At 35.2% G+C, this 23,382-nt stretch overlaps 1 protein-coding gene across 1 annotated transcript in view; it reads right to left on the bottom strand.

The window, feature by feature from the left end:
* STT3B (STT3 oligosaccharyltransferase complex catalytic subunit B) overlaps positions 1–23,382 on the bottom strand; it is a 52,415-nt gene that overhangs the window by 14,509 nt on the left and 14,524 nt on the right. The window contains exons 2-7 of the mRNA XM_059818597.1: positions 16,175–16,283; positions 14,245–14,532; positions 12,442–12,507; positions 8,795–8,894; positions 4,060–4,158; positions 2,323–2,469 (exon numbers count right to left, since the gene is read on the bottom strand). Coding sequence (XP_059674580.1) covers positions 2,323–2,469; positions 4,060–4,158; positions 8,795–8,894; positions 12,442–12,507; positions 14,245–14,532; positions 16,175–16,283 — 809 coding nt within the window. The remainder of the gene's footprint in view (positions 1–2,322; positions 2,470–4,059; positions 4,159–8,794; positions 8,895–12,441; positions 12,508–14,244; positions 14,533–16,174; positions 16,284–23,382) is intronic.

The raw sequence follows: 23,382 nt of genomic DNA, 5'->3' as shown, positions 1-23,382 counted from the left end.
AAACTGGGAATGCTCTATAGCCGAAACACTAATACTCAATGAAACCCTGGTTTCCTATTGTTTCTCTACTGATGGATCTACATGTGGCATGGAATATAAAAGCTGCGACTAGACATGCTGATAAGCTTTAAATATTATTTTTTTAAACAAAGCCTTTAGATACATGAATATCATAAGATGAAAAGAAACATATCATTGTCAGATGAAAAATAAAAATTATTATTAAAAGTTATTAGTAAGATTCTTCTTAAATTTTATTTCCACTTTCCTTGCAACTGTTACAGCTCCCTCTGAACACAGATATAGACAAGCTGAAATAAGAGAAAGTTAAATCCTTTTATTTATTACCCAAGTCTTTGTGCATGACACAGTAAGCCTTCCCTCTATTTGATACTTAAAATTAGTATAATCTGACTGAAGGTTTTAGTTTAATACCTAGTTTAGACATTTAAATATTTTGTTAGTGTTCTATGACAAGACATATTTTGCCCTTCAGTCTTCGGATGCAAAGCTTGCTCCCAAACCATTGCAAGCACGAGAAGGAGCTGCCAGCAGATGGGGAACTACCGGTTATGGTCTTTTCTCTGGATGTATCCAAAACAGGAGATGAGATGCATTCACCTCAGGGTGCTGGAAGAAGTGGCCAATATGATAAATACCCACCATCTTCATCAGGGTGATAAGGGAGGCCCCTGGTGCTTGGAAAATGGCTAATGCTACACCTCTACGAAAGGCAACAAGGAACATGCAGGAAACTATAGGCCAGTAACCTGAGTCCCAGAAAAGATCATGGAACACAGTGTCCTAAAATACATTATCAAATGCTTTTTGAACCATTTTCCTCATTTCTCATTTATAAGCTGAAGAATGGGCTAGACAAAGAGACCATTTGATGGGCTGAAAATTGGCTGTCCTGACAAGCTCAAAGGAGTACTCAGTGGATCGGGTCCAACTGGCGGCTAGGTAAAAGTAAATATATCCCAGAGGCCAAAACAGTGAACAGTGCTAAATTGAAAAGAGTGGCTGACACACTTTATGTCAGGCAGGCTTTCAATCCAGAACCTCAAACCCCTTCTTCCAGGTGCTACACCTAGGATACAAAAGTCCAGATGTGGGCACCCTTCTGCAAGAGGATTATTAAGAAAATAGAGAGGGATCAGAGTGCTATCAGATGGTCAGGAGCCCAGATCGCACAGCATACAAGGAGAAGCTGAAGCAATGAGGTTTGTTCTATTTGGTGAAGCAGTGATGCTGATCAGTGAATTTCAGAAGTTGAAATCAGCACTTCCTAAGAACTGCAACAGAAGACGTATTTTGCTACACACTGTGATCAGAGCCAAATTTTGTTTTGATATGCCAGTCTGAAATTTTTTACGAAGTATTAGTAGGACCTGCTCATACATACTGAAAAACAAATAATAAACTAACAAGTTTTAGAAGACTTTCAAACAAATAGAGATGCTAAGTATTCTTTTGGAATAGCGGTATCATAATTAACAAAAATAAAACTGCTATTAAACAGTCCAAAATGTTGAACAACTGATACAAAAAAAATTTATGCCAGAAACATTGCTAAGAAGAATTACAAGAAAAAGTCAGTTAAAATAAAAACAAGTCTCAGGAAAGTGTTTTTTTCCAAAATAAAACTCTAACAAAACAGAACTGTATTTGAGGTATAATATTAAGATCATGCAATTTAAACCAAGCAGAAGTCAATTTTTGCATGGGTGACACATATTTTAGCTAGGAAAATAAGATTGCTTTTTCTTCATCAGGGGAAGGAAGAATGGTATTAGTTCACTAAGGAAATACATCATGGAATCAGAAGACGGCAGAGAGGCATCTGGGGATGGTAACGAAGCAAAGACAAGCTTGTTTTTGTGAGATTGGGTAGAACTGCCTTGAAGACTGGAGGCTGAACCACAGAAGTAAAGTAGAACTTATAGATTAATTCCAGTCATATACAAATCAGATTCAAGTATTTCAGAAAGTAAGCAATCTGACCTTGACCTATCAATGCTATTCAGAATAGATTAGCTATATGTATCTTCATAATACGCTTTGGCTATAGTTATGGTTCCTCATCCAGACTGACTTCTTAGATCATCATGTGGATTGTGGATAAACCTGAAACATTGGAATGATGCTAAAAAGTTTTTTTTCCTGCAGCTGACAAAGCACATTGAATTCCAACACATAGAAATAGAGAGTAACATGGGCACTAGTTTGCTGTGGCATTGCCAACAACTACTTTAGATTAAATCAAATGTTGATCATCTGGTTTACCTGCTCCAAAGGTAAACTAGTTTGACATGTATTTACCTGTGTATGTCAAATAGATGACACTCAGGAATACAATACCAGCAGCTAGTGAGACACCCAAGAAGAACAATGTCTGAAATTCTTGCTTTGTTAATCTGTCTCTCAGATACTGCAAAAATGCATATGCCTGCAGCAGTGCAAAAACACCTAAAGAAAGAGGAAAGGTTTTGTTTAAATGGTAAAAAGCAGTAACATCCGTTAAAGCAACTGGCATACTTTGGCTGTATTTGAATTAGGAAAATAACGGTAAGGTACACCCTTTACATCTAAAAACTAGTATAAAAATTACTTTCTGACAAAGAGCCTTTAATACTTAACAGGAATGATACTTTCTTGCAATGACAGAAACTTGCGATGAGAGAAAATACTCTCCAAAACATTCTTTGCTTATTATATCAAGAGCTCCAATCCCACCGCCTCTTTGCTCCCAAATTAAAATGGGGTAAGGGACAGAATAATCTGAAAACTAGATTGCATTGATTATGACAAAAACACAGGTTAACATACCTAGACCTGGTGAAAAATTAAGACACAGACCCCAGGCAACACAAAAACAAGGCTGATATAGAAATACATGGAAATTAAGCTACTGAACAAAACAAGAGGATTTAATGAAAGAAAAAAACCCCGAGCATTAAGTGATACAGACAATTGAATTATATAAAGCTAGTGTTGAAACACCAGAATTCACTGGGTAAGCACCCCACACCCTCAAAAAGGCTGTTCAGAGTTTAACATTAAACCAGAACTTGGACACGATTTTTCTGTTATTCATTTCAATATATATAATCAGATCAATCCAATGATTAGTGCATTCAAAAGTGAAAATTCAGTGGTAGCTGGCAGAAGAAAAAACAGAACTCAAGTGCATGGTCTTCCTTCAACTTAACATAAATTTGAGGTGCACAACATTGAAATTCACTAGTTCTGAACTCGAGAGAAAGACGCAAACTCTATTCACTAAATAAATGCAAAATTCTTCAGATGCAAAATGTGGTCTTTACTCTTTCCATTATATTCAGATTGTTGGAAAAAAATGTCCATTTTTAAAAGTATTTTTCTGGTAAATTTTAATGATATTCCAATTGCTGTCCCAAATACATTTTAATAAGTGACTATACGTAATAAAAAACCCAAGGAATCTAACAAACTAAGCTGTATCACACAAACAGTGTACACAGTTAAACATAAACCTATCAGTCTTAGTAGAAGTTATTCTGGTCAAGAAATCAAGATGTCTGACTGTTAAGAACTATTGAAAAATCAACTTAAAGAAATAAAAAGAATCAAACAGGATTGAAATCAGTTATGATTAGTAATGTAAGTAATTTGTATTTAATCCACTTTGAAAAATTACAGAAGACTATCAACTCTAAAACCAAATTGCTCAGTAAAAACTGTGTTTACCAATACGGAATGTTTCAGTTGTACAATGCTTGAAGGCAACATTATATTGCAAAACAGTAGAGATTATCAATGTGTAAAACAAGTGCTTGTCACAATGCATAACTGATCCAGTGTTATGGAGGCGTTTTACCTCCATTAGCTCACACAAAGAAGTATAATGTGTCAATTGGAAAGAAAACTTCCCTACAGACACTAAATTGTACCTCCTTTTCTTTAACAATTTGGTTTGTTAGTATGTGTTCTTTCTAATACAAGGAAACAAAGCTGCAAGGGTTTGAGGTTTTCTTGTGCTAAGCAGGCTGTTTGGAAGCAGACATTTAATTTTCTTACCTGCAGCTGCCATGTGTTCACTTGTTCTAATTGGCTGAAATCCCACAAAAGGTATCTGCATCGATAATATTAATCCCACAATGTAGAAAGTGCTATATGCTAGGAAAAAAAGAGTGAGGAGAGGGGAGGAAGACAAAGGTGGGAAGAAAATGAATACACACATTTCAAAAAGCACTGGTTCCATTGTAAAGTGTCCATCCTCCCCTCAACTTCAGCAACACTGAAACATAACCATACCATTCTAAATATTTCAGCCATCCTAATTACTTTTTCCTCCTTTGTCTAGAATAAACCTGCCTATTGCATCCAATTTTAGAGGAAGTAGCGAAGTATTGTTGTTCCTAATTGCACTGTTTTTTCTCCTCCTAGGGAAATAAACCATACACCTAAGATGCTCTAGCTTGGAAGTAGTTTTCTCTTCCCATCTTGTTTTCACAGGGCACAGGTGGAGAAAGAACTCTCAGATAACATGTGACAAAAGAAGCTTTCTATATTAGGAGAAATTGAAGGGACCAGACCTCAAAAGCAGCAAAATGTTTAGAAGTCTACTACCTATCCAGAAAATGCAAAGAGGTATGCTTGTTCTTATTTTAACACAAGAGCAGATGCATGCTAAGAAACTGAAAAGCAGTAGAATTAAAAATTAGTATTAAACATATGTATTAATGGATCTGTATCAACCATGGGGACTCATAACCACCCAGAAAGTAGAGGCCAAGAACATCATTAATATTGATATTAGTATTAATAATATGAATTATTATTATGTATGCACTAAGACTCATATACTTTATTTTGACAGGCATTTGGTCCTCAGTATTCCAGGGTGAAGAATAGAGAGGGGAAGAGAGAAATACCAACTCTGAACCGCCGTAAGTCTAACTACATTTGAAGTAACCAGCCAACTTAAAGTCCAAATGAAGTTTTGTTCCTTCAGTGGCAAACAGCAATAATCCACCTCCCAGATTTTTAAACACTCCTACAAATCATAAATCACTGTCTTTGTCACAGCCTCGATCTTCTGAAGAGATATCCCTGTTCTCATACAAACCTTTATTAACCTCCATGAGAACAGGTTTGGGGAGCGCATCATTTACCAGTGGTACTGTTTCCATAGCACCTGTGTGGTCTCACTGGAGGATTATGCTCCCAGGGTACTGTATGCTTTCCAAAAGTCACAGAGGTGACTGTGATGATACTTCCAACCACTTGCTGTCTTCTCTGGTGTATTCCTTCAAGCATCTGTATTGCACTACTTGGGCTAGCTACTGATCTATTCTCTCTTACGTCACCGAAATACATTTTTGCTGTAGGAAGCTCAATTTTTGAAGAATTCACTACAACATAAATCATTTACTGTACCATGAAAGTGTTACAACACTGCCATCATGTGGAATTTCAATGATTGGCATAAATTACTACATTTCACATTTGTTAGACCATTGTAAATAATTCATTTTTAAGCCTAGTCCTGCAACTATTATCCTTTCTATGCTGACTTTTTTTCCCCTCCCATCCCTTACTCCCACTTCTTTGAAACAGCTATCATATATGCCTGCCTGGTATTGAAAAAAAAAAAAAGGCAATTTACACAGCAACACAATTTTTCTAGGAACTTAGATATGTCAAGGTGATATATCATCACAAACTTTCCATGTTCCTTTACATTCTACTGTGTGCACAGTCTTTGCAAAAAAAAAAAAGTTAATTTTTATTCCTGCAAGCTACTCTTATGGTTATAACTTTGACTAGGTCAAGAACAAAAACATTCTGATCTACTGTGGATAAACTCATTTTACAAACAATTTTAGTTGCTATACACTGCACAAACACAGGAAAAACCTACTGAAAAACTTCTTCGGAGAGTACAATCAAATACTTGACCACATACTTTCAATTAATGGATTATAATCACCAGAAATAAACACTGATCATCTCAAGTTTTAGAATACTGAAGTAGTTGATATAAATACATGCCTGCTCACTATTTAAATGATAAAATCCAATACATAGAACAAGGAATTATTAAAATAAAGTTTTAAATTCTGGAAGATCCTTAAGTGTTTTGTTATTAAATATTCTGAAAAGTACAAACTTAAAAAAATTGTACCAAAAAAAAAAAAAACATATTGAAGTGAAAATTACCAAGTCTCTTAAGTGTGCAAGCATGACTTAAATCTATATTGGTACCTTTCCAAATGTAAAACCATTTATTTTTAAACATACGATAAACTACAAGAGAAATTACAAGCGTAATAACAGAAAATAATATCAATGGTTCCTGTATCTGAATAAAGACGTTATTTACCTATATAAGTGCTGCTAATACACTAGAATTGTAAGCACTTGTTCTTAATTATTAAGCTAGTAAGATCTGAATGAAAGATACTGACCACTGTCAAGACAAGAAAAAACAAAAGCACAGCTTAAGCTTTCAAACGTAGGTAGCATGATCACCATTGATGCCAAGTGGGTCAGAAATTATCTGGCTGATAAATTCATGTGCCTGCAAGTCATAACATTTTAAAATTGGGAAAAATTTCACGTTCTGGGACATTTTTACTCATTAAATGATTCTGAATACACTCCCAGGCATATCAGATCATGTCCCATTAACCTTTTCTTTGATGTATGAACATCCATATGAAAAATATACACCAGGACACCATCACTATTTTTTTTAAAATGTGGTGCTACCGAATATTGTTCTCTACATTTATACTATTATATTAGATTAAACATTCATCAGTTACAAAAGTTAGGCTCGTGCTAGTTTAAAATAAAATCAAGCAACTGATGTAGAGATTAAAACACCCAAACTGCCTGGAAATAGTAAAATGGATGCAAATTTTACTAGCTACTGTATCTGACAATAGTTTAGAAAAGTTTTAGCTGCACATTGGCAGATTTTTGAGAACTATGAGACTGCTGCAGGCACACTAGCAATTGCATATCACAGAAACGCCAAAAATACCTTTATTCTCCCTACTTCAATGACCTTTTGTAAACTCTTCTCCCTATCTGAACAGTTTGGAAGTGAAGCACACTTTAATTTCCTCCTAGAAGTGCTTGACCATTCTTACCTGTTTTACAAAAACATCCTGTTAAACAAACCTAGAAATCACATACTAATGCGAGACGTACAGAATTCTGTGTGTAAGGCTTCCCATGAAAGCTTAAATTAAGCCAGCAGTTGCAATGAAACAGCAGAGCAGCAATCACATTTTCATTCTGACAACTCTGCTGAAGTACATCTCCCTCACAGCTGAAGGGCAATAACATCTCAAAACACTGTAGCTATTTGCAAAACAAACGTCTGCCAAAACCTTTAATTCATATGAACCTGCAGTACTATTTTCCCCAGATGAGTTGAAAGACTAGTTCATCGAAAGCTGAAAAAGCAAGAGTACTTATTCTTTATTGTTTCTGGTTTACCACATCGCGTCAGGATTTTATAATTGGTAGATTTAATTTTCTCTTGCCTAACTCATAGAAATTGGAAAATGAAAATATTAAATAAAACATTATTAAAAGCAAAACAAGATAAATTACTTTCCCATTAAGTTATGAAGAAGTAGTTAATGAAGAAGTTAAGTAATATTAACATTAAAAATTAAAGGTGTGTTAGAGCTTATTTTTTTTAAAGCACTTCCATTTCTGAATTACATAAACAGATTAACAAAGAATCATGAAACCAGTATTTATAGTTTTGGTAACAAAAATACAAAACTGAACTTCAGTAAATTAAGTAATTATTATAGTATATAATGGTTCAAACATATATGTAAATATAGTAATTTTTCTAGCAGGCACTAAAAAAAGCATTAAAATAATTAAAAATGCAAAGATAAAACAGTATTAAAATGGGTAACGAAAATATATTTACAAATACAAAACAGCCTGTGATATTACACTTTAACTCATACTATGTTATCAAACTATTTATTGTAAAGATTTCACATTAGGAAGTCAAAAATGTTCTAGCTAACTTATAAACCTCTGAATACCCAAATTGCTTATTATTTATTTCATTCACACGTATACACCATGGCCAACTGATTTAACCGGTAAAGTTTCTGTAAAAACAGTTTACAGAGTATTCAAATGTTAGGCAAATCAATCAAAAAGTTAGTCTCCCGAGATTACTATTCACACATTCCTGAAACTGGAAGGAAGGCTGACCCATTAACACAATAAAATCTTAAGGATTCACGTGGAGTAGACAGACTCTTACACTACTTTTTAGTCTAGGTTATATAAAACATACATGGCTGCTTAAAATTCCCTATGTCTTTTCTTATATATGTCACAGTACACTGTATGTTTGCATAATTTCTGCTGCACAACTTCTTAAAAATAGCAATTGTTTAACATACTATGAAAAGACAAAAATATGAAACATTATTACAGACACCCATATTTTATATATATATATATAAAATGTACTAAAAGGATTCGACAAATATCAAACCATCCAATTATTTTTTTTCAGTGCACTAAAAAGGAGAAAATTAATTAGCAGCTACATATATGACATTTTGGAAGTGTGAGTGTGTTTTAACTCCTTATTTCCATGTTGTAGAGAATAACTGACTATAATCAGTAATCAAATTAATAAAATGCAACCTGATATACAATTACTTAATTCCCACTTGATACAAAACACAACAATATAATTAATTTCATATCTCACGATTAAGCATTTGAGAATGACTGATCAATGAACAAAACTTACCGATGTAGACCCTCCTGCTGTATCTCTGCATCAGCAACAGAACAAACACATGCAGTGGAATAAGATTGATGATGAAAACATAACCACCCCATGCCGAGACCTATGAGAAATGGAATAGGAAATTAGATCTGAAGATATCTGCAAATTCTTAGGATAGCCAATGCTGGATTTATACATCCTGACCGTCTAATACCCCCAGAATCTTTCTCAATATTTATTATCAAAAAAGAAAAAATCCAACAAACCCCCCACATATCAAAGTATTAAAGACTTTTGAAATGGGCTGGTGGATTTCCAAGGCTATCCTTCCTGTATCTCCTTCTCCTCCCAAGCTAATCTGGTCACGCTGGCAAACAAGAATGTGATGCTGGGGGCTTTTCCCAATGATGAAGGCTGTAACACAAGGCAGCAGTATGAATCCCATGTAGGATCCAAAATTTTCCTTTGACATACAAATTTAGCACCATGCTCTGCACTTCTTGCTGGGGACAGGGAACAGTATCTCCAGCCAGAGAGGAGAAAGGAAGCAAGATACATCTCCAGGAGCAGAACTCCTGTAGCAGAGCAGCCAATGCAGGTTGCAGTGTAAGGAAAGAAACAAAAGGAAGGGGGTGGATGCACAGGGAAGCAAGGCTGAGCACTGCGGAATGGTATACAACAATATCATGGATATTGCAAACCTGTAGAAACAGCAGCACTTGAGAAGCACTTGTATGATATACTTAGAACTGAAACACTATGATGTTATCAATATAGCACTGATTGCTGGTTTAGATAAAGATTTAATGAGCTATCATTACAACGTGTTATCTAAATTTCTAACATATTTAGAAGGGCTAATGTTGACCAGACAATCTGTATTTTAACACATGTCCTCTTGTCAAATTACAGTCCAGACTTCTCCCATATGTACTGTGTCTACCCTAGATATTCATTTTTAGAATGCAGCAGCTGATGTGGTTTTTGCTTTAATTGTACTTTAGGGCTTAGATTCATGTAGGTATTTTTAAAGCCCTAGAATCCAAAAAGAAACCCAAATGACTATGTTCTATAGAACAGATTCTAAAATAAGCATGAGGCCAAGTACTACTGTTCTTTTATACTAATATTACAAAATGCAGCTTTTCAAAATTTGGGGTAACCAAGTCAGACAATGTGAAACAAGTAGAATAGAAATCTTCTGTTTTCTAGAAACTCGTTTCAGATTATCATGATCCTATTGCCAAATTACTAGCATGTAGTATCATGGTTTACACAGGCAAGTTTATTTAATGGGAGAAAATATTATATGAAGACAGGTAAGACCAGAATAGAATAAGAACAAATGTGCAGTTAGGACACTGTCATATTTAGGGAAAGGTTTGAATGAAGCAGGTAGGAGACAGTTTGTATGGACCAGAGACCTGCATCTCTTATTATCAAAGCATTAAACCAAATCTAATCACTGAAGATTGTACTGAACTGAAGATGCACTTTGGAACTTTTCAAACAAAACTGAGGCATCCTCACAGACTAGCAAAAAGCGTGGAACATGCTATTACTCCTACAAGGATTGCTTCAGTGTAAAGCTTTGTTTTATTTTACCTCCTTGACATAAAAAACTATCCGAAGTAGAAGTTGCTGAAGTCAAATAAATGCTAAAAATATAAAAAAACCCCTTCTCCTTATGGAATGCAATGCAATGCTATGAGTCAAATTACCACAGTAAGTTATGTATGTATTTTAAGAAGATTTAATTATCAAGAAAGATTTCCGTCAGTCCATGCAATATCTGTTCCTCTTTCAAGGAGCTGTTCCCCAAACTCCCCATGCAAGGACTGACTCTTACTACCTCAAAACTGTGATTTGATTTAATTTTCAACTTACACTGAAAACATAACTAATTCCAGAGAAAGACAAATGAATACTATATAACAAATAGTACAATTATGCTTTGTCCTAAAAAATTACTTAAGCAAAACGTCTAGAAGGACATCTTCACAAAACTCTTTCCCAAAGGGAAACAGAGTATATGGAAAGCCACCACCAGGGATGAAGTAGGTACACTCTGCAAGCAATAAAATTCTATCACCTAATCACTGAGGCTAAGCTATGGACAAATCTTAACCTTTCACTAGCTGACAGCACTTGAAAGGAAAATAAAAGAAAAAACATTAACTTACGTTCAAGGATTGAGTGTAATGATGATGACATTGATTCTGTAAGTGCATGTCACCATGCACACTCTAGATCACATCCCCTCCCTCTCATACAATCCCACAGACCAAGACACTAGTCAGACTAAGATGGGAAGAACTTGTTACTATGTGATTTTTCAGCAATAAAATTGTAGAAGTATTGTATTTGTTATCTGCATATTTATGAAGAGCACTTTTAGAGAATCTTGCCAATAAGTTGCCACAATATAAAAACGACTATAGTATATAGATATAACAATTCAAAAACTTACTCGCCTGATTTTGTACTGCACATAAGTCTGTACCAAGCCTACAGGATCTCTTCACTGTAATACTATATAAACAGCAATGCTGTGTATAAAGAAGTGGCTGTTTATTTAATGACTTGGCAAAAAGAAGGAGAAATAAGGAAAGGAAATAAATGTACTCAGGAGATAGCTATCCTCTGTGGTGACATATACAGGGCTATTATTGCTGTATTAACAGCAAAAATCTCCCAGAAAACCCGATGAACATTAAAGCTAGAGGAAATCTACGCAGCATCCAGATAACCTCTGAATTAACCTTGTACTTTAAATCAAGGCATGCAAAACAGTTCGTAAGTTCCTTTTTCTTGCAAGCTTAGTTACTTGACTGTAGAAAAGCAGTATTTGAGACCTCAATCTTAACCGACACGAAGCAATTAGCCTGACTGTCCCACCACTGGCTATTTTGAGGCTAATTTATTTTTCATATAGCCGCCAAAAAAAAAAGTAGTTTATCAGTTAGTGGAAAAAAGGACCTTTGACTGATTCATACAGGAAAACTCTTCAAGTCTAAAGTTTCAGAAGATGGGGCGGGGGGGAACCAATTCCCTCCGTTTTGCTATTAATCTCCTCATTTTTACTGCTGTTTTTCCCCTCTGTTAGCCCTTAGGAACATCTCTGCAATAGCCTCCATTTTCATAGATCAAGAATGAAAAGGGACTTTATGATCGTTTAATCTGACATTGAATTAATTCAGCAGTTCTGATGGTAAACTTTACTTTATGGCATAATTATACCCAAAGAAACAGCTTTCAAAGTTATAGAAGTCTAACCTTGTCCATAAATTATAAATATTATTAATGCATTTTAGTAATAATGACACACAGACACACGAATTCCACCTTAATTCACCTGCACCAAAACAAAAATCCCACTGAATCAGAGAATCTACTCACAGCACAGGATAAATTTCTAAGTAAAGTTATTATGCTTGACAGTTTTTCCAAAACTTGTTTTCATTGTGTTTATTTAAATACTTTAAATTTCAAAATATTTTTTATGTCTTTTTACTCATATATTTAAGGTTTTAATAGTAATATGAAGCAACAATTTTATATTATGGCTCCAACAGAGATTAAAATCTCCTTCTTCTGTTCTTCGTCAACATACGGATTATGTAAGCCCTACTCAAATAGTTTAGCTATTATATATATAAAAGGCTTACCATGTAAAAGTAGGATAGACAGCAGCAGATTGTCCAAAAGACCGACCCAGTTTTCACAGACTTCACCTTTAAAAATAACCAAGTATTTATGAATGACAAACAAATACTGGACAACATTCCAAAATTTCATTCCAAAACAACTGTCAAGAGAACTTCTTTAGCATGTATCAAGTTATATTTGTATGCTTCTGAACTGATGTCCATAAAATCAAACCACAAGTGCAATTCATTCACACACAAAACAGCTTATACCTATCTCTCTAGTTAAAGCAGAGGCAGGATGCAATGCAACTCTCTGCTTCATGATCTGAGGTAGAAAAGTAGTTGCAACACCTCTGTGCCACTTTCTCTGAGACATTAGACCACCTTGTAATTCTAAGTGTAGAGTATCCATGGCTGGCTTTGGCTGGCATCAGAGCCAACTCTGCAATTATACATAAAAGACCTATTCTGTAATTTTGGAAAACTCACTTAAGGTTAATGAGAGCATCCAGATACTACTAAAGGTTTAACAGGATCCATAAACTGGCCCAGGAGTATGGTTTTGTCCAGAGCTGATGGTGGTGATTGTGGTGTGGGAAAATAGGAATGAAAAACCAACATTAAATAAAGCTAGAAAGTTATCTATAAAATATATTTGATTCACACATAATTCTACAAAAGTTCATGCAAACGTTATCGCACTATGCAGTTTAGTTAAATATGAGTTCCATAAGAACAGATATCTGCTATCATGTCTCAGCTGTTACAAAGTAACAATGTAGGTTGATTCTATTATTGTTATCTAACACAGTACACCTTTACAGCTGCAGTTTCTTCTAAGTCCAGATTTAGAAAACCTGCATTTTAGCAACACCAGTCAGTCACTCATGAAAAACTTGAATTCCCTTCCACTATACTCCTATCAAAAATATCCCAAGTTTGAAATATTCTAAAGCTAAAAAACTTACGAGTATGCATCTGCTTATAAAAAGTAGAACTCTTCACGAAACCATGGGAAAAGCTGTAATGACCATGGATATACATGAAGACACTCAAAATGAAAAAGTATATGCATTCAAGGAATGCACAACGGACAGCACTATACATTGTCTATGTTGAATTAACAATATAGTTATGCTATTTATGGTATTTCCAAAATAGATGCAACAGTCCAGAAAAACTCCAGCTTGCCTGAACACCTTCACACAAAACTGCATTACAGACGCAATTCTACACACAGATTAAGGAGCAACAGACAAGCTGCACTAGCAAGTAGGCTAATTAAAAGACATCAGACTATTTTTAAGCATGCGAGCAATATTAATACCTTGCTCTGGACAGCTTTGGGTATTTAATTTGGATGCTTAAGTCAAAGCCCGGACCCTCCATACAGTCAAAAGCTTCTCCATAAGACAATCCAAAGCCTTTTGTATTCAGAGTATACTGCTTTACACCAGCTAAATAAGGAGGCTAAAGTTTGATACTCACATAATACTAATAACTCCAAACTGAAAAACAGAAACAACCCTTCTGTTTGCTTTAAATTCATAGACTTCCCATCATTATTATTGTTATTACTACTACTACTATAGGACACACATACTTCAGCTGAACAGTACTTTTACATAGCAAACTAAAGAGCATGATTATGGAGTGGTTCAGATCATGTGACTTCTCAGTACTTGCCTGATCAAGAGCCAAGGGGAAGAGGGATGAAAGGGAGGAAAATAAGAATTCAATGGATTCTAAGAAAAATCAGTCATTTGGTTGGAGGAGGAACCAAAAAACCTTTCCAAAGCAAAAGACTTAGCAATTACTTACCCATAAATAGTATGTGAACTGCAGTGCAAAAATAGCTATGCCTTCATTGTCAAATGATCCTGCTACTGATCGGGATATGTAACCTGGAACTATGGCAATAAAACAGGCAGCTAAAAGCCCCGCTCCCTGGTTCCACAGTTCTCTGGTGAGCAGGAAAGTAGAAATAGCTGTAAGGCCGCTAAAAACTGGTGCTAGGAACACACATACATCTCTTATATGAACTGTCACGTTAAGCATATTTAAAATCCAATGTATAAGGCCTGCTGTCACCATCAGTCCTGGGTATACCTAAAAGGAGGAAAAAAAACACCAACCCACTAGGTTATTGCAGAAAATTATCATGATAGGTTTATTTGCATATAATTTGCAACGAAACAGTCATTTCTTAAGCTGATATAAGCAGTGAGCAGGTAAAGCTAATGGAATTATTTTAATACTACTTTAATCATGTTTTGACAACACAGCTGAATACCAGAGGTTCTTTAAATTTTATCCAAATGCTAACAATTACATATAATCCATTTTGTAAATGAATAAGCAGCATACAGATAATTTCCTATCATTTATCTTATAATGAGAAGAATTTTTTGTTAAGGTATGGAAGCAGAAGCTGAAGCTTGCAAGAGAATTTCAAGCCAGCTAACAGCTTTAAGAAAAAAACAAACCCAAACCCCCTAAGACAACAAAAAGAAATCCAACATTTCCCAGCTCTATCCATTTCCTTTCAAAATATACCATGGCACTCTTTCACTTCTTGTTACTCATGGAGAAAACGTGCATCAACCCAATTTTTATTATTTTTTTTTAAGCTGTAAAGCTGACAGTCAGTTGAGTATTATATTTGCAAGACATCTGTAGACATCTTTGGATATGAAGGATTAAAATAAAGTCCTATAAAATTGAATTAAGATGTCCTCCAGGAAAGGAGCAGAGACTTACACAAATCTATTGAACCCATCATATAGTATTGGAGAACGTTAAAATATTCTTAATAGGAATTCTACCCTCCCACATTTACCAGCATTAGAAAAATCAGTATGTACTAGAGAAGTGAACATGTACTTCACCTGCCTTAGTTTCTTTCGAAAGCTAAGAAGGGTGTAGTACTACATTAAATTAACAGATGACATAATGTTCCCCTGCATATATCCTTCAGAGCTGGTTTTCAGGATAAACTATTAAAATAATATACCATGTGACTTGCAAAATAATGTATGCAATCAACATTTCAATTCTATTTCCTAAGGGTTTTTACTTCATATAAGACAGGTATGGAAAAAACATATCTATACGTTACATAAAAAGAGTCTCAAGTATCTCCAAGATACTAAACCAGATGGTGATCTAATTGTTACAAAAAACTTTGTAAATGCATTTAAATGGTATGTACTATAATTAAAAAGTTTTAACGCACTTTCACACATTAAGTAACATGTGGCTGTGTTCTACCAATGAACAATACTTGTATTCCGATTTGATAAGTTCTTTTCCCAGTGAAATCCTACCATTTGCCATACACACATGAAGTCCACTCAACATATACCATGGGATCAAAACTTGTGCCTTAAGAGATTTAGATAACTTTTTTTTAAAAAATTTTTTTTTTTTCTTTTTTCTCATTTCATGTACCAGAATTACAGGAGTCACAATATCCTTATTTATTACTATTAGAAGTTCATATGTAAGGAAGTGAAACTCAGTTCTGTATTTCTTGTTCACAGTACACTGTTGGATAAAGACTAAAGCACGTTGACTTACTGTCATAGCTCCTGCAGCTAAAAATGAAAAACATCTTGCTATTCCCTCTGCAGCAATTTGACAATTAAAAACATATTTTATTAAGATTCTCCTTTTAGCAATGTCAAATTTGTATTAAAAGCTCAAAAAACTTACTGCAAAGTCACCTTTAAGTTATTATTACAATACTTACAGTTCCACCTACTATTCTTCCCAGTGGATACCATGCTCTTTCATCAAACCAATTTAAAAATTCATAAAACCCATGGGATGCAAGATGATGTGTTGATCTATAGTTAAACCTAGAAAGAAACAGAGGAAAAGAAGGGGGGGAAGATAAAAATCAAGAACCTAAGTTTTAGGCATACCTTAAGTCATCTGTTTTCTAAGACCCAGAAAGTAATTAAACTTTAGCATCTCATTTAGTATGTAAGCACAATAGTCCCCTCTAAATTGATAGAGTTTTAAAGTAAGTTATTAAGCTCTCAGTTACTAACCCCTATATTTTCTTCATTTCTACAGCCAGGGCATATGCACAGATGAAATGTTACAGTTTTGGGTTTGGTTTTTTTTTGTGGGGAACATGAAAAAGTTTTCTATTACTCTGACAAACACTCCTGTCATTTTCTTCATCCCTTTTTAAAGCTACTTTTCAAATATAGTCTATCAACCAATTATTTAACATAACCAGAATACCACTTAAGCAGAATTAAGATCATGGAAGAATCAATGCAAGATTCCCATTCTGAGACAGGATAGCTACCCAGTACATCTGCTGCTGCTCTATTTCATGTAACGTTGTGAGGTGATGTAATGTAATAATACGCAACAAAGGGAATCAGTCTATTTGTTCACATGATCAAACTAATGGTCTTGACATATTCCCTTCTTTCAATCAGTAAGAATCTACGTAACATGGAATCTATGTAGATGAATTGTCATCTTCAAAGTTTGTACATTCTCTGCTGCAGAAAATTCCTTGTAGAACAAAAGCCCTTCCCATGCATACCTTCAGTTCAGTCTTCCACATTGCCTGCATACCATTAAAAAACATTGATGGATTGCTATCAAGACATTAATCTTCCACTTTTCTGGCACATAATTTTTCCAACTTCTCAAACTTCAGGTAGCAAAACCTTTCAACTACTATAAAGTCCATTAATTCTTCAAATTAGGTATCTGACTGCTGTGAGAAGAACTGCAGTGCATGTTACCCCAAACTGCAACTCTCTCACGATCATTCAAAAGCCAAACTAACAAGGCTACAGGTATTGATGCTAAAGTTTTGTAAAGAAAGTTTAGGCTTAGAAAAGCCTAGGTGAACACCACTTCTGAAACAAGCAACATCCACAAACCCAACCCTCCTAATAGATATTCTAATTGGAATTTAGAGAACTGTGAAATTCATTTGTTAAAGAAGTATTAAAGATTATATTCATTAGTTAAGTAGAAGTTCAGATAACTAAATGGAACAACAGGTTAGATGAGCAAACCACGATGAAGGACTTCCAAAGACAGTTCGTATTCAAAAATAGAAAAGCTTATGTGTATTTTTCATTTTGTCTATTTTATGAAAGTATCCACTTATATCAGTAACATGCATCACTTCTAACACAAATTTTAAAACTACATCAAATTCTCTTGTACATCTAGAATTCCCAAAATATCACAGGTTTACTTTGAACTAATTAATTTCAACATAATAAAGCTAATGTCATTCAAGACTGTAAGACCCATCAAGTTCCTACTTGTTTAATTAGTACAATAAGTAATATCTGAAGTACAACCACACAGAAGTCATGTGCAGATTTCTTCATCTACACATGGAAAGAACAAAAAGAATTGAAATTCAAGTCCAGATGTCAGCAAACTTGCATGTTTCCACTGACTGAACTATCACAGCATCAGTCAAGTAACATTAAAAATAAGTAAATAAAAAATAGAGTGCAGTATTTTCAGGAACACTCTCTTACATGTTAAATAAACAGTTATATAGGATACAGTAACTGATAAAACTGTGGATTTTCAAAAGTAATTAGTCATGTTTATACAAGAAAATTCACACAAACATCAGTCATCTTTGTATCAAACAGCAATGTGACATTTGTTTCTAATAAGCCTGCAACTATTCCCATTTGACTAGATTTCTAAATATTAATTAATTCTCCAGTTCTGAACTGTCAACTATAATGTGATTTATGAAATGCTGTACCTGTAAAATTAGTCTCTTATCTTAGTATAGCAAGGTCCTATTGTTAATTTGTTTAGTGCCAAGTGCCTGCAGTACGGTATGAGACAAAGCAGGAGTTCCATGTTGCACAGGACGCATACAATCCAGCCAGCTATGGACTGGACTTAAAAAGCACTGAAAACCCAGTCAATGTTGTTATCCTAGAACTTTAAAAAGGAAACAAGAAAGATATTTACTAACATGGATTACTTTCAAATTTTTAAGTCATGACTCAAACTCACAGAGGCTACAAAAGTATGACTGTTTACTTTTAGAACATTAAAAGATTAGTTAAACGAATGAAGTAGGCATGAAGAATACATATTGACATTCTCCTCGTGTTTCAAACTAGTAAAGCTTCATAACTGACTTCAGAAGGATGTGAACAACTGTCTTGTGCTTTGGCAGCATCCCATTAACTCTTAATAAGAATGAATTACCACCCAAAATTGAAATGCAACATAACAGCATTCTACTTTTACCACTTAAGAGGCAATAATTTAATCTTCCTTCCTAATATACTTTTGGATAGACACAAATCTATTAACCCCTTCTTTCAAAAAGGGGTTGACTTTTTTGCCACAAATGAAAGCATGCAGAGACAGCTGGGCATGTCTTTACAGCAAAAATTATTAGCAATACTATAGGTACATTAATTTTTCACTGTGATAAGACCTATAGGTGAGAACAAGAAATAACATTCTGACCACAGAAGCCTAAAAGAAGTATTTAGAAGCTTAACTACAGCACCTCACTTTGACTTAAAAAAATAAATGCTCACTTCACCTCCTACTAGGTAACCTGCAAACAAAAATAACTTAAAAATATAAACATATGCATACATAAGGAGAAGCTTGATGAATAATGTTGTGTATCAAAGCCAGCTTCAGGCACTGACAAAGTGGCAGCAATGGGCAGTGCACATGACAACAGTATGGTCTAGCAATCATATGATGCCAGTATTATGCTCTGACACTGCTTACCCAATTCATAGCGCTCTACTCCTCTAGGAACAAGCCTGAACCTTGTAAAACTGTTTCCCTTTTAGCCAGAACAGAGAGAGCTGCTAACTTACAGTGAGTATCACAAACCATAGTCACAGAACCGTCTTACTATCTTAGTACTTTTCAAACTACGTTTGAAACGCAGCACAGTGGTATTGTATTTCTACAGCAGTACTGTCATGGTTTCTACAACTATCTGTAGGTTTCACAGGGGTGTGAAACTGCCCTGGGAAATATCAGAAAAAGTGACACCTTTGCCTACACCTGCATCCTGGAGATTTAGGGGCTGCAACTGAGGGAAGAATCAGAATGGAGACAAGAACAGCCAATGCTGGGTAGGGGTTGCATTTCAGGCTTGGGTGTCACTGCCTTCCACAGTTCTTTCATCTCCAGCAGCAGCAAGAATAGGTGATATTTAGGGTATTTATCCAACCCTCTTTCTGACTGGCTAGACCATTAGCCAAGGAGACACAGGAACTGGTGCACACTGCTGGTTACAGTGACTAAATAGGATGCAGTACTACGTGACAGGACCAGACTGGAGGAGGGGATCCCTTTTCTCCCACCCTCAACCCTCACAACCATCTGATCTTGAGGTATGAGAACTGTTCACCCATCTCCCAAGATTCCCTCTCATCCTCCCTCATCCCTTTCAGGCAAGTCAATTTGAGACAGGCTTGAGAAGAATAAAGAACAAAATTATGTGAAGCACATGCTTAATTAAGAACTTAGCCTGAAAGACTGAGATGAATATTCAAGTTCTCAGTTCATGTTGTGAAGAAGATACACACTTGCTAACATTCAGCAGAGAAGAGCTCTTAAGGACCTGACTGACTAACACCAGTAAGCGTTGACTTTTCTTATTTTAGCTGATGTTCTAGGAGGAAAAGTGATGCTCTGCTGTTCTCCTTGCCTCTTTCTGTCAGGACTATAGTTTCAACTGTCTCCTCCTCTGAGATAAGCTTTAAAAGAATCACCAAACAATCCTAAGTCTTTGTACATTTCAGAATCAAAGTCCCAACCACCAAATTAGGCTGGTATTGTAGTTTGAACCTTTTGGGGGATGCTTTAATGATCACAAAAGCGCTCTATGCATGGTACCATTAATTTCATAGCAGTATTGGAGATACCTGTATTGGTTGGTTCAGTAGAAAACTGAAGATGAGTTCATAAAGATATGGTTCTCATTTTCAAAGCATATTTCAGTTTCAGCATAGAACAGAACTCAAGCAGCAACAGCAAAGTAACTGAGCACAGGCATAATTTTTTTTTTTAGTAGCAATATTAATTTGGAAAGCTTAACTAGCCAGGTGACAAAATAAAGACTGTAAAGTTTTCAGTTATGTTATGTACTGTTAATACTTAACTATCCATTTGTGCTTGGGTTTGATTTTTATTCCACCCTATGAACTGCTTTTTTGATGACACAAAGTAAAGCTGTAAGATGATTAGTTAATGCTACTCACAGCGATCACTTGCTTTATCCAGGAGCTATAGAATTTTCCAGCACTTCCCAGCAACAATTACTGCTATATTTATAAGGAGACATGTTTGGCTTTGACATTCCTAAGTTTAGTATTTCCTTGACAGAAGTACTATTTAAGATGAACATTCAAATAAAATTCAGCCTACTGAGAAAGTAAGAACACATAGGAAAAGAGCACACGTACAGCAATGCAGTTACTTCATCCAGATCTTAACAACATTTAAGGCAAATTACACTGATAGCAATGGAATTCACTTGACCCTCCCATTACAACAGAGTGCGAGATCAGAGCATTACTTCTTGTGGGAATGTCGTTGACTGTCTAAAACCCTATCAATTTCATGTTACTATTGCCCCATCACCTAGATTTTTTTTAATCTGGCATTTTATAGCCATCTGAGAATATGTAATCTCCTTACTAGCAGAATCTGTTGAAAATTTTCTAAGCCTGCAATTATAAAGGCTTTTGTGCTCTAAAAGTCTTCAGCTGCAGATGCACAAAATTTTCACATCTGCAAACTCAGAAAAATTACATGATACAAACTAACTGTGAACATTACAAGCTATCTGAGCAATTCTAGGAGTCAGCTCTTAATGCAAATGTAGATTACAGAAACAATTCTGCCACACAGCATCTAATTAGAGATGGCAAGTCTAGATTCTTGAAAAAGGTAGTTGCAGATTGACTCCATATCCGACATATTCTTTGCATCCAAAGGAATAATTTATTCAGTACAATACTTTTATGGAAAATCTAATGAGAAAGTTCAGTAACTTCCACTGAAATGAAGAAACATATATACAGTATTCCATATTAAATATTAAAACACCTGCTTGCCTATATATTATACTACAAGCATAACATCCTGAAAGACTTACTCTAAAGTCTGTATCTACGAACGAGCAATTACCACATTGAGTTTTGCATATGGTTTTTAAAATGGAAGTACAGTACCCCATCAATCACATAATTAATTCAATGCACTATGGCAGTATTTCTCATCTTGAAAATACGTACTTGTGTTAAGTTTATAACCTTGGAAAAGTATGTATGGACATTTAGGCCAGTTTCAACTAATGAAGACCAGAATTTTGCACCAGCAATACCTGTAGACAAAAGTACTTATGACAGTAAAGAGCATTTCTTACCGCCCACAAGCCAAAACCAAGGTGTTACAGACCTCACAGTAAGAATGGAGAAAACATACACTGAGCTCTACATATGTAAGAACCAGCAAGACAGAGGGTGGTCCTTTGTTTTCCTGAGCAAAACTTACGTAACTCTGCAAAATGGAAGAGCGACCAGGCAAAATTTCTTTCAGAAAAATCTCATGTTCCTTTCTTTTTAACTTAAGCTCATGTCAGCAGAATGGTTTTATTAGGTCTTAAATCTAATACAAACATAAAGATACACTGCATGAATTGTCCCTAATTAGAACATTTATATAGAATCAAGAACCTATGTGTCCACAAATCTTTTTTTCTGGAATACCTCTAGATTCAGAGAAATCTACCACAGTTTTATGTGGAAGATGTTATCGCTTTGTACACTCAGCTGGAGCTTCTGCACCTCACTGGACAACAAACACCCAGGAGTCACGAACACATTAACTGTACCCAGTCTTTCACAAGAGACATGGAATATGTTTGCACAGTTCTTACTAAAGGTGATTGGAAAAGACAGCTATTAAGTCAAGTCCACCAGAAAGAAAAAAATAAAAGCTTTGGCTTATGTAGAGTTTAATATTGTCCTAATTCTGTCATTTTTAGGGTGTTCAATATGGATTTTTTGATCATTTAGTCTCTGTGATTTTATCTCAAAATATATGGATATGTATTTACTCTTTGTATTCTGAGATAAGCCTCAACTAATATCAAGTATTTGGTGAAAGCTCCCAAAAGTGCCCTACATTTAGAGAGGCCCAACTGATCTTTGGGGGTTTTGTTGCAAGTAGGGCCATTTGAAAAGAGAAATACACATCGTGCAAGTTAACTGTCAAACAGAAGTCTAATGTTTGATAAAAGAATTGGCAGCAGTACTATTATTCTGAGTTTCCTCACATTCAAAATTGGTCATGATCCTGCTTTTGATTTCAGATTTCCTAATTCTGAACAAATACACTCAGAAAAATGTGTCGAAGATTCCTTTGTTATACAAAGGATAGTTAGCACCCTGAAGTAATAAACTGGCAGGAAGTTCTGCAGTGATGTGGCCACCTAGCTTCAGAAAATATGGAAATTCTGAGTCAAAGGAGGAAGAAGTTTCTGCTCCTGGAATCCAGCCTGTTTGCAATACCGTTACAATAATCCCTGATGGGGAAAAACAGTAGAAAGCCCAGGCAGAAAAAAACCCTAGATGGCACAACCTATTTTTTCAGGTCCAACATTCAACCATGCTCAATAGAAATCCTGAAGAATACCAGAATTGTTACAGAATAACCATTAAGAATATCACAATGTCCCCAGTGTGTTTAAGAAGGATTACAGCATTCCTACTGCCACTACTTGGGATGGTAGTTTCACTGCCTGCAATAAGATGTCACGCTTAGCAAGTGCTAAAATCAGGAACCGCATGCTGCCAGTAGCTTAACGATATGAAATTCTACATGGAGCATACACAGTCACTCTAACTTCTTCAGAGAGCCCAGAGCATCTTCAGTATTTTTGCTAAAGAGCTGCAA

Source organism: Gavia stellata, chromosome 6, assembly GCF_030936135.1.
Source record: "Gavia stellata isolate bGavSte3 chromosome 6, bGavSte3.hap2, whole genome shotgun sequence".
Lineage (NCBI taxonomy): Eukaryota > Metazoa > Chordata > Aves > Gaviiformes > Gaviidae > Gavia > Gavia stellata.
This window is presented reverse-complemented; position numbering and strand designations above follow the sequence as displayed.